Source organism: Syngnathoides biaculeatus, chromosome 13 (genome assembly GCF_019802595.1).
Source record: "Syngnathoides biaculeatus isolate LvHL_M chromosome 13, ASM1980259v1, whole genome shotgun sequence".
Classification (NCBI taxonomy): Eukaryota; Metazoa; Chordata; class Actinopteri; order Syngnathiformes; family Syngnathidae; genus Syngnathoides; species Syngnathoides biaculeatus.
In genome coordinates, this window is record NC_084652.1 from 18,813,850 (window position 1) to 18,825,781 (window position 11,932).

Genomic DNA, 11,932 nt, shown 5'->3' on the forward strand with positions numbered 1-11,932 from the left:
AATGTACACATCCTCTACTGTGCAATGTTGATTGTGGACTGCACTCGAACCAAACAACCGATGACCTACTTCTTCGTCAAAAACCTTTCAGTCTAATTGCAGTAGATACATGCTCATAGAGATGGCAAAAGCCACCATATTATACTTCATATTGCAGTATATTCCTTATTATTCTTCCTAAACCAGCGACTATCGCCTTCGGTTATTCCTGAACCAATATGTAAGAATATGAAATATGACAGTACATCATCAGATTCTCCTGAGAAAACAATCCCTTATATTAAAACTATGCTGTTTACTGATGTTTCATACATTACATGACCTCTTTGTACTTTTAGCACTATTATAAATGTGGTTATGTTACTAATATGTAAATGTTAATATTCAACCCTGGAGGGGGGAATGCCGTTTACTGTGTACTTTTTGGGGAAAAAAAATCAAATATTCTCTTGATAAATATACATTATTATCGCAAATTTTTGACGTTTCTATATAATTAACACCACAGTATAGAGACAAAATGAAATGTAGACATTTTACTTACCGCTGAAACTCTAAGATTGAAAGCATAATTTCCAGAGTGAAATTGTAGAGTTTTCAGAAAAAGCAACAGACGAACCCTTCGTGAAAAATCCATGTCTTCTTTTTCGGGCTTATTCCGCTTCAGGCGGGACCCAAACTCCAGAAAGCAGGACAGCGGAGTGCGTGTGCAGCCCACTGTTTGGCGGTCAAAAGTAACTTCTAGACTGCCAGTGCGCTAATCACCTTATGATGGACATATTGGAAGCAGCCACGTGCGTAAAGCCCATGTTTTCATGCCCACTTCCATTAGACTACTACTTTGATAGTAGTCATGACAAAAGTTTGTGTCTTCGCACACCGTGTGTGTGTGTGAGTGGGGGGGGGGGGGCTTTAGCGTGGGAGACAGGGAGGGCTGATGCATCTGGAACACAAAGGATTACTGCATCTATAGGAAAGGGTCGCCGTCAAGTCAAGTGATTATGATCCGATGTCCACAACAACTGACAACGGCAAGGCCCTTAAAGCGTTGACACGGTGGAGCCTAAACTATTCTTTCCAGGGCCCCTAAATCCCTGGCACCACTGTCGATATGCTCTGCTGGGGCACACTCATATTTGACAGAAGAATAAATTGAGAGTGAGGGCTCAAAAACTGATCAAAACTGCCAGCATCCCATGAGTGGTTTATTTTGTGGAGCTACCTCAGTGCGCTCTCTAGTGGACAATAGTGAAAACATACCTCCATGAGAGGTGGTAATGTGATTGTCATTTATTATTGTAATATTGATTTAAGACCGCCCAACGGTTTTCGTGTGTGGGGTCGTCCCAGTACTTACGCAGTCAGAATTGTTTGCAAAGAAGAGAAGAAAACGCATCAAGTTGGCTGCAAAGAAGTCAATAGCAGCATTCAAGGATCTGAAAAAAATGTCTGCTCCAAGTATTGGCTGCATGGTATCGAATGCAGGAATCCTCGCTGTCAGCACGAAACCTTCAAGATTCTGATATTATACTCAACGTCAAACCATTTTCAATTTTCCATACCGCTTATCCTGCTCCTATTTTGCATAAATGCACTTTCTTAGTTTTGCTTTTCCTAAATGCATTTCTGTACCATTTTGCCTTTATATTATTCAAAACAAAGTTGAAAAGAAGTAGAGAATGACGTAATATTTTGCAATCTGTCATTCCATTTAGTCGGTCACTATGTGACGTGTTTATTTTAACATTCTGCTGGCAATTTTTGTGTAATGCAGAGGTCTAAATAGCTTCATACAACATTGCAACGAAATACATATGATTTCTTTTCTTATATGACCACTATAAGAAAGAATAGAAACCCTCCTACTATTTGAATAGAACGGGTGTTGTCCAAAACTAAATATAAACATTTGCTGTGAAACAATCTCATATTTAGAGCTTTAATCGTCCACCAATCTGGACAAAATCAGCGTTTATAGCCTCAAATGATTCATTCATTCATCCATCCATGATTGATTGATTGATTTATTGATTGACTGGTTGATTTAAAGCAATGCGAGTCTAATCGTCACGGCAGCTGTATGGGCAAGGACTCATTACCCATAGAGCTTAGCGGCACGTGTTTTTCTGCATGTGTCCCGGATGTAGCATCACATGAATTGACTGTCAACATGCAAGATGGCGACGCATCACAGGCAAAATGCTGCTGGGCGGAGGAAAGTACAGGTAAATTCCAAGAGTTGCTTTCTCGCCGAACACTTGGGAGTGGCTACAGCATGGCTGTCAGTTTGAACGAATCTTTAGTGGGTAGTAGACGACCATTAATAAGAGTTACAAAAGAGCAGCATCGCTGTCACGACTCTTCAAAGTCGAGCCGGCTAATTTAGCTAGCTTAGCTTAGTGTACATCATTTTGTGCCAACGTCGGAGTCATAAATTAGACACTTTAGTCTGCACATCTTCAACGAAGACGTAGCGGATACGCTTGTCAACGATCACCTGTCATCAGCGAGCTGTCTTACTTTCGATCTTTTTCATACCTTTGCGTCACTATGAGTGGGCTCGGTCTAATTGCTGGAAGAACCGATGTAGTTTGGCTCGGTGTTCATTAAGTGCCTCCTGTCACCATAAAGAAATATTAAGGCAAGGTTTTCCATATATACTTAATAGGTACCGTTTTATATAGTGATTTAAACTTATTTCTCATTTAGCATGCCGTTCCAGTAAGCAGCACTTCGTCTTGTGAACTACAGGCGCGTGATATGAATGCTAACATCAGTATTTCTCGGTGGTCATGAAGAAAGTTGGCATAATTGCGGGGAATTAGCAGCCCGAATTCAATGCTGACGGCGCTCTTCCTGGTAATTTAGGTATCTTACGTCATTAGAGATGAAGTGGAGAAGTACAACAGAAATGGGGTGAATGCTCTCCAACTAGACCCTGCGTTGAACCGCCTCTTCACTGCAGGAAGGGACTCCATCATCCGGATATGGAGTGTCTACCAGCATAAAGTATTGATCGTTACTATGCTATCATACCTGATGATGCTAAGCTCTTCACAAAGACTCAATGTAATTTGCGTTCATTTGTCATGTTCCATGTAGCAGGACCCGTATATTGCTTCAATGGAGCATCATACAGACTGGGTCAATGACATAGTTCTTTGTTGCAATGGAAAAACATGTAAGTATGTTCCTCTTCATTTTAATATCTTTCCCTTGAATAAGATAGATTTACAGCTGCTCTGCGTGATTTGTAGCTTTACCTGTTTACATGTGTATGTGTATTTTCAGTGATATCTGCTTCCTCGGATACAACAGTTAAAGTATGGAATGCGCATAAAGGCTTTTGCATGTCAACGTTACGAACACACAAAGACTATGTGAAAGCCTTAGCCTACGCTAGGGACAAGGAACTTGTGGCATCAGCAGGGCTTGACAGGCAGATATTTCTGTGGGATGTCAATACTCTTACAGCACTCACAGCTTCCAACAACACTGTCACCAGTAAGTCGTGCTTATATTGTTCCGTTTTGGCCCAAATAATGTCACCATCTGGTTGGTCTATTGTATTTTCTTTGCTTAACCTTGCATGACTAAGTACATTTTATGTGCAACAGCTTCATCGCTCAGTGGGAACAAAGATTCAATCTACAGTCTGGCAATGAACCAAACAGGCACAGTGATAGTGTCTGGATCCACAGAAAAGGTTAGGCCTCTCCTGCCCTTTTCCCCACAGGGTGTCTTTTTCATGGTTAATGCTGCCCTACGTTTTAAGGGAATACTAGGAAAACAACCAGAATATGGAGTGTAACAACTGAGACACGCTGCCCACACGTCCTTGTGTTTAAGGCAATTGTTGCTGTCCCATCTATCTGCAGCATAAACCCATGTAATTTCAGTCAATTCTAGACAAAAGATCATCTTTAGGTTTAGGACGAGGTAAAATCATTGTATCATGACTCCTTGAATATTTATATATTTTTTTCTTTCCCATGGCTCACCTATTTCATACATGTTCATAGTTTGTCTGTGTGTAACACATAGTATCTAAAGTCTCTGAAGACTAAAAATATAATTTTCTTTGTCCATTTTTATCAACTTGTACTTCACCAACCTTCACCTTGGTGGCGCAGTTGTGCTTTCATATACTTGTGAATTTGTGACAAATTCTAGAAATTGTCTAATATGGACCCAGTTTGCTAGCTTGTGTAGCCCACTAATACAACCGAGAAGGTAAAATTAACCAGGTTTTCTGACCATTTTGGGTGCATATTCTTTGAGCTTGCAAGCATTCTTGGATTTATTGTCACCAATTGCCTTTCTTGAAGCTTTCATTTTTTTTTTTTTTTTTTCCCTCCCATCCCAAACCCCAGGTGCTGAGAGTGTGGGATCCACGAACATGTGCAAAACTGATGAAGCTAAAAGGACACACAGATAATGTCAAGTCACTGCTTTTGAATAGGGACGGCACTCAAGTGAGTTTAGCTGTTAAAATTGGTTATGTTTTTTTTTTTAATAGATATTTCATTTTGTATGACCACAAATCTGCTGTGATGCTCTGCAGTGCCTCTCAGGCAGTTCAGATGGAACAATTCGTCTGTGGTCCCTTGGTCAGCAGCGATGTATTGCCACGTACCGTGTGCACGATGAAGGCGTTTGGGCCCTACAGGTCAATGAGGCTTTCACGCATGTCTATTCTGGAGGTCGAGACAAGAAGATCTATTGCACAGACCTGCGCAACCCAGACATCCGTGTTCTCATCTGTGAGGAGAAGGCTCCAGTGTTGAAAGTAAGAAGTCATTACTTGGACATTGCCAGGAAATGAAGGAAAAAAAAAAGTGTCCCAAAGCAAAACTAGTGGAACATGTTTAAAAAAAATACAACTAATGCTTGTATTGATCTGCTCATTGTCCACCCCCACATATAATTCCATTTGCAAACTCATAATTTCCATCAATGTCAATAGCCACACTATTATACTCTGTATACAGATCCAACTATGATATGTGAATTTCTCTGCTATAGATAAGCCACATATCAATCCACTTTCTCAGTCACTTAACCTCATGAGAGTCGCGGGAGACCAGGTGAAGCTTATCCATGCTTCTGTCTCAAGTAGACTTGACTATTGTAATGGTCTTTTGAGCATTACGAGCATTAATCGGCCGCAGCTCGTTGAGAATGCTGCAGCTGGGGTTGTTACCAAAAGAAAGTGGTGAGAGCATACGTCTCCAATTCTAAAGTCTTTACAATGACTTCCAGTCAGTTTTGGAATAGATTTTAAAGTTCTGCTACTGGCCTATAAATCACTAAATGGTTTGGGTCCGTAATACATAAAAGAAATGGTAATGGGATACAACCCAGTAGGGCTCTGAGATTGACTGACTCAGGTGAAATAGTGGAGCATAGAGTCTAAAGCAAACATGGTGAAGCAGCATTTAGCTATTATGTTGCACACAAATGGAATAAGTTGCCAATGGAGGCGACGTCTGCTCCAAGTGTGAGCGTTTTCAAATCCAGATCAAAAACTTTTTCATGCATTTTAGAGTACTTCCACTTTTCAGTGATATTTCTTGCACCAAGAGCCGTTTTAATTGTCGTGTCAGATCTTTTTCTTTATGCATTTGCATGCTTTTAATCATGTAAAGTGCATAGAGCTACTTTGTGCATGAAATGCGCTGTACATATAAATTTGCTCTGCTTTGAAACTGAAACTACACCTTTGGCCTGTTTTGTGGCAAAACTTGAGTGTATCACAAATAAACAAAAGGGGTCCTCAGTTTGATTCTACGACATTCGGAGATAATTAATGGCAAGTTATGAGCTCCTTTGCGTAGTGGTGTAATGACCCTTTTGCCGCTAAGCACACAAATTTACGCTTATTTCCACTGTACCGAGTGTTTTTCATTTGTTTTATATTTACAGCCTATAATTGTTTATTTATACAAATATTTACTCAAATTATGACTTTACTACTGAGTGAGCTAAGTTAGTGTTAAAACCGACTGCCGAGAATTTGTTGCTGCCAGAGTAACAAATGGGTTGTAAACCCGGAATCCCTGTATATGCACTCAACTTCCTTTCAAGCTTGCTCCTATCTGTTCTTTACACAGATGGAACTGGACAGATCTGCTGACCCACCTCCTGCTATCTGGGTCTCCACCACCAAGTCATCTGTTAATAAATGGGTAGGCATGCGTAATGCAACGCCCCTGTGAGCATAACGACACGGAATACAGTGTAGTTAAATTCAATGATGCCCCATCTCTTGTCATCCTGCTATTTGTTGAATACCCTAGATCAGTGATTCTCAGTGTTACTAGTGATACACCAAAGAGCTACTGAATTAAATGCAATTAAAATCTACACAATTGAAAACAGCTTATTTAAACTTTTTGGAAAATCCAGATTTTTTTTTTTTATTATTATTTTTTTTAACTTTTCATGTACAGTATGTTTTCCTCTGAGTTCAGTTGTCTTTAAGCTAAGCACACTTAATGTGCTTTTTGGACAAGAGCCTCAGCCTTTTTTTTGTATACATTTATTTTAATTTTGGCCATTATGGTGATATTTGGAAAGCAAAATATTTTTGACAAATGTATTTTAACCCTAGAGAACCCATGGGTTCACATATTTAAAAGATCATTTGGATGTCCTGGATTCTCTAGGGTTAATGTTGGCCACGATGATAGTGCTCCGAAACAAAATATTTTTTGAGTTGATACTTGATGTAAACAGTTTGAGAACCGCTGCTTTGTATGACAAAGGTAGTCATATAACTAGCAAAGTGTATATTTGATTGTTTGTATGTATTTCTCTACAGTCCCTCAAGGGACTGCACAACTTCAGATCATCAGGGGAGTATGATAATGACTGCACCACCCCTCTGACACCATTGTGCACACAGGCAGAACAAGTTATCAAGGGTAAAGATATTTATGTCAAATGAGACTTCTCTGAAGCATCTCTGTTTAATGAGCAAACGTCTGAATTGCCTTCATAGGAGGTGCAAGTATTATACAGTGCCACATTCTGAATGACAAGAGGCACATACTTACCAAAGATACCAACAACAATGTTGCTTTCTGGGATGTCCTGAAGGTAAATGATGGCAGTAGAATGTTTGAGTCCCACAGAAACGTATACAAATCAGTCTTTTAGTTTGAATGGTGCCTATGTTTGATCTTCAGGCTTGCAAAGGCGAAGACCTCGGCAAAGTGGAGTTTGATGAGGAGATTAAAAAGCGTTTCAAGATGGTCTACGTGCCAAACTGGTTCTCAGTTGATTTGAAAACTGGGGTGAGTCATACTCTTAAAAGTGGAAACAGTTCACAACTACATTATACAGACTTGTATAATACAAGATACTGTTTTATAGTAAATGTTTTTATTGGGGGAGTTTTCAAACTACAAAAATTGGAGATGCCCAATGGATAGCAGCATATAAAACTGTATGAAGTTGTTTACATTCATGGCGTCATCTATTAACATTCAGTATTGGGAATCTGCTCTACATCTTAAAATACATGCAGTCCTTTGCTACGAATGGCGCACAACTAACTAGTTTGTGAATCATGTGGCACGCTAAATTTTTTTATTCTTATTACTTATTCTATAACCACAAAGTGTGACATAACCTCAGTTTTTCATACCACTATTTACTGTAATTTTGGCTTCACTGGTGTGTTAGCATCGTTTATACTACGTCATCTTTTCAACTCTGCTCACTCTCAACAAGCAGCAGTTTGGATGATCATAAACCGTTCTTCCATGAGGCTACAAGTTCTTTTGTGCCACCTTCCCTTGAAATTAACTGTGGAACTAAGCATAAGGGACAATTTCATGATTTGTATTTAAAATCTCATAACTTTTCCTTATAGTCTGCCTGCTTAATGCTAACATATGGAAAATAGCACGGGATGGCTCACAAATACCAGTATTGTTCCAAAGTCATAAACCTCTAAAAACTGGATATTTGAACATAAACGGTGCAGCAACATGTAGTCAATATAACAGTATACACATAGATAACTATATATTTATATATGTATTTTATATTACATAGAATATATGATCCTATACAAAAAATACTAATATTACTGCGGCTTATTGAGTCACTTCAGTAGGTGTGAAATGTTTATTTTTAATTGCATGACTATTATATTGCAAACAGCCGGCCAAGTTGTACCCACCAGGAGTAAAGATGAATTAATTAACAAACTTTTAAAATCTTTGTATTCATTTTAAGTGTTGTTGTTCTGTTTTTATAAAGTACAATATATTAGAGTGCTAGTTTTCTTTTTTCTAAACAGTATTAAAAAAAAAAAAAGTTTGTTGGGTTTTATGGGGAGGCTGCAATGGGTTAATGTTATTTCAATGAGGAACAGTGTTTTTAAGTGGGCCAAAATAGTATTTAGTCAGCCATTTCAGTCATTTTGAGTGAAAACCTTTCATCAGCAACGGCATTGATAATGAAACCTTGCTGGGTCTTTCAGCATAACAATGATCGCAAACACAACGCTTGTGCATAAAAGCAGTTGCGTTGGAAAAAGCATTTCAAGGCTGTAGAATAGCCTTGCAAGTCTACAGATCTCAACCTCATAGAAAATCTTTGGAGCGAGTTGAAAGTCTGTGTTTGCCCTCAACTGCTCCAAAGGAAATCTGCATGGTGAAATGGGCCAAAATACCAGCAGCAGTGTGTGAAAACCTTGTGATGACTCAGAGAAAATGTTAGAGCTTTGTCATTGCCAACAAAGTATTGAAATTAGCCTTTTTTATTTGCTAATAAATTATTTTAAAATCAGACACAATTTTTTTTTCCCCCTCGTAGATGAGGTATACCCATGTTGAAAAACTACAGGCCTCTCTCACATTTTTAAGTGGGAGAACTTGCACAATTTTCAGCTGACTAAATCCTTTTGGCGCATTGTATGAAAATATTAAACTCTGAGCTCTTTGTTGTCAAATGAAAGAAAATCCAATATTTTTTGCCTTTTTTTTTTTATGAAGTACAGGGTGATCTAAAAGTTGTTTCCTTTCTGTGATTTGCTGCTTAATAGATGCTCACCATCACGCTGGATGAGAGCGACTGCTTCGCTGCTTGGGTGTCAGCAAAGGACGCGGGTTTCTCAAGCACTGATGGATCTGACCCAAAATGTAGGAAACCTGGCCAAATGTCATTTATATGGCAGTTAGAATTTATGTAAAATTTCCCCTTTGCCCCTGCAGTAAACTTGGGTGGGCTGTTGCTTCAGGCTCTCCTGGAGTTCTGGCCCAGAACTCGCATCAATCCCATGGATGAGGAAGAGAACGAAGTGAACCATGGTGAGGAGAGCTGGAAGATAGTCTGATTACTTGAATTTTTCTTTTTTTGGAGGGGGGAGGTCAATTTATCATGAACAGTAAACGTACAATTACTTTCCCCTCTTACTATAAGACCAGAAAGTCTGGTTACTGTTAGCTGTCAATTGAATTACTTGAGTTGTATTTGTTGAGTAAGCGGTTCAAATGCTACACCTGGCTATAGTGAATGGAGAGCAGGAGAACCGGATCCAGAAAGGAAATGGATACTTCCAGGTGCCGCCACACACACCAGTTATCTTTGGAGAAGCAGGAGGCAGAACTCTTTTTAGGTAACGTTTTTTTTTTTCACTATTTTTGTTCCTTACTAGCTCAGCCAAGTCTATATAAAGCACTACTTTTTCAATCATGATTTGTTTTTAATCTTCACAAAGCTGAAATGTGCAAGCATCATAATATTTCCTCTTTAGTAAAGAAACGGGAATATTTTGAGTAGGTGTGCATACATTACGTGTGTAAATAGTTGTAAGGTACTGGGAAATCTTGAAAAGGGATTTTTACACCTTCAAGAATTTGATCTTGGAAAAAAGGGTATGAATACAAAAAGCATGCATAAATCAGTAGCCTTTTTATGTCTTTTACGATTCAAAACACTCTATCATATCGATCCTGGATATCACAATCTAATTTAAGTGCTAGTTATGTTTAAGTCTAGTTAATCAATCAAACGACAAGAATGTTACATGACCTCGCACATCATCTTCTGTTTGGGCTTCCTGGGCATGTATTTGGGCATTGTAAATGTTTTTTGCGTGAAGAAATTTTTTGTTTTAAAATCTCTCGGGGATCCCTCCAGACTTGCGATACAATTTTTTTTTGGTCACCTTTTTCATGCCTTTTGGTGTTTTCAAGTCAGGAAAACTGAGCTCACTTAATCAGTGGTGGGATTTTGCTGCAGGTTGCTTTGTCGAGATTCCGGCGGAGAGACTGAGTCCATGCTGCTAAATGAGACTGTTCCACAATGGGTCATTGATATAACTGTAGATGTGAGTAATGTCGTTTTCACCTTTTGAATTAGTCATTGTAAAATGTATTTCATTTTACTATACACCTCATGTTTATGTAATATCTGACAGTCAGCTGTTCGACCTCATTGTGTGGGTATACCTAATGTGGTTGTTTGTATTCTTCATCTGCTGTCCATAGACTTCTGCATTTGATGTTCAAGATAACATTGTCATTATTCAAAATATAAATACTATTACAAATGAAATGAAAATTTCAAGACTTGTATTATTTAAGTATATTTATTTGTTTATGTATTTATTTTAAGTATTGTGTGTCACTGTGAGCAGCTTTCATCTTAAAAATTGGCTCCTTTCTTCTCCCCTTTGCCAGAAAAACATGCCCAAGTTCAACAAAATTCCATTCTACCTCCAGCCCCATTCATCCTCTGGTGCAAAAACTCTGAAAAAGTGAGTCTTCCAAACCTTTCCCCCTTCCCCAGCATTATTCTTGTTTTTCCTCACAGAGAACTCAAATGCCTTCCATCTGAGTTGATGTGCACCCTCTGCGCGCCACAGGGACCGTCTTTCAGCCAGTGACATGCTGCAGGTGAGGAAGGTGATGGAGCATGTGTACGAGAAGATCATCAACCTGGACAACGAGTCTCAGACCACCAGCTCCTCTGCAAACGACAAGCCCGGGGAGCAGGAAAAGGAGGAGGACATGGCTATACTAGCTGAGGAGAAGATAGAGCTAATGTGTCAAGACCAGGTACATTCGATTGCCTCTTATCACCTTACACCAACTGAAATGCATCCTCTAATATAGTTTTGTTGGTACGCAAAGAAGAATTGCAGAATTAAATGTTCAAATTATGCATAGTTACGTTGGCTTGTAGATTTTTATTTTTATTTTTTTTCAGTACCAGATATTTCAATACAGTTCTGTTGATTTTTAAGTGCAATAAATTTCCATTCAATACTTCTGAACTGTTTTCAAATGATTACAAGTTCTACTTCACTTAGGTGCTGAAGATTATTGAATCTTATATTGACATATTTCAGCAGTGTTAAGAGCAGTAAGACCTCTGCTTAATGCATGCTCAGTATTTTTTGGAGTGGTACTTTAAAAAGTTTTGGAACTCGTGCCCTAAAGTGATTTTCTTCTCTTCTGACCACCAGGTTCTGGATCCAAACATGGACCTGCGAACAGTTAAATATTTTATCTGGAAAAGTGGCGGGGACTTGACACTTCACTATAGGCAGAAATCCACGTGAAAGTTAAATTTGAACAAGCAAGTTTTTTTTTTTTTTTTTTTCTTTTCATTTGCCAATCACCCCACCCCATCCGACATGTCATATCCTAAAGTCCAAATGGTTATAGTAGTAGGAGTTGACTGACATATTTCCAAGGACGTGTCCAACGGAACATACCAAGCTGGAGCAGTCAAGAGACAAGAAGGTTTTTTTTTTGTTTTTTGTTTTGTTTTTTTAAACAGTTTGAAGAATGGACTAAAACCTATTTTGTTTGTTGTTTTTTACATCTTTGACTGCTGTGTGTGCGTAGAATGTTATAGTACATTCCAGAACTATCCATATTCTAAAAACACTCCACAGTGTCAATAGTAT

At 38.7% G+C, this 11,932-nt stretch overlaps 2 protein-coding genes across 3 annotated transcripts in view; one reads left to right on the forward strand and one right to left on the reverse strand.

Moving 5' to 3' along the window:
* LOC133511099 (sodium channel protein type 4 subunit alpha-like) overlaps nt 1–1,447 on the reverse strand; it is a 68,811-nt gene extending 67,364 nt beyond the window's left edge. Inside the window, exon 1 of one of the 2 annotated variants that reach the window (XM_061839720.1) lies at nt 1,358–1,447. The gene's annotated coding sequence lies outside the window, so the exon portion shown is untranslated. Of the gene's footprint in view, nt 1–544; nt 839–1,357 lie in introns of those variants that run through there. The other variant, XM_061839719.1, reaches the window with a different exon arrangement.
* Nucleotides 1,448–2,067: 620 nt separating this feature from the next.
* Nucleotides 2,068–11,844, forward strand: LOC133510790 (WD repeat-containing protein 48). The gene is made up of 18 exons (XM_061839136.1): nt 2,068–2,225; nt 2,869–3,009; nt 3,103–3,181; nt 3,292–3,504; nt 3,618–3,706; nt 4,374–4,475; nt 4,565–4,789; nt 6,114–6,188; nt 6,824–6,926; nt 7,004–7,101; nt 7,191–7,298; nt 9,059–9,155; nt 9,228–9,323; nt 9,526–9,631; nt 10,258–10,345; nt 10,698–10,774; nt 10,883–11,075; nt 11,486–11,844. Exons 1-18 carry the CDS (start codon nt 2,178–2,180, stop codon nt 11,579–11,581), a joined length of 2,034 nt encoding a protein of 677 aa, XP_061695120.1. The 5' UTR covers nt 2,068–2,177; the 3' UTR covers nt 11,582–11,844.
* Nucleotides 11,845–11,932: the final 88 nt, after the last annotated feature.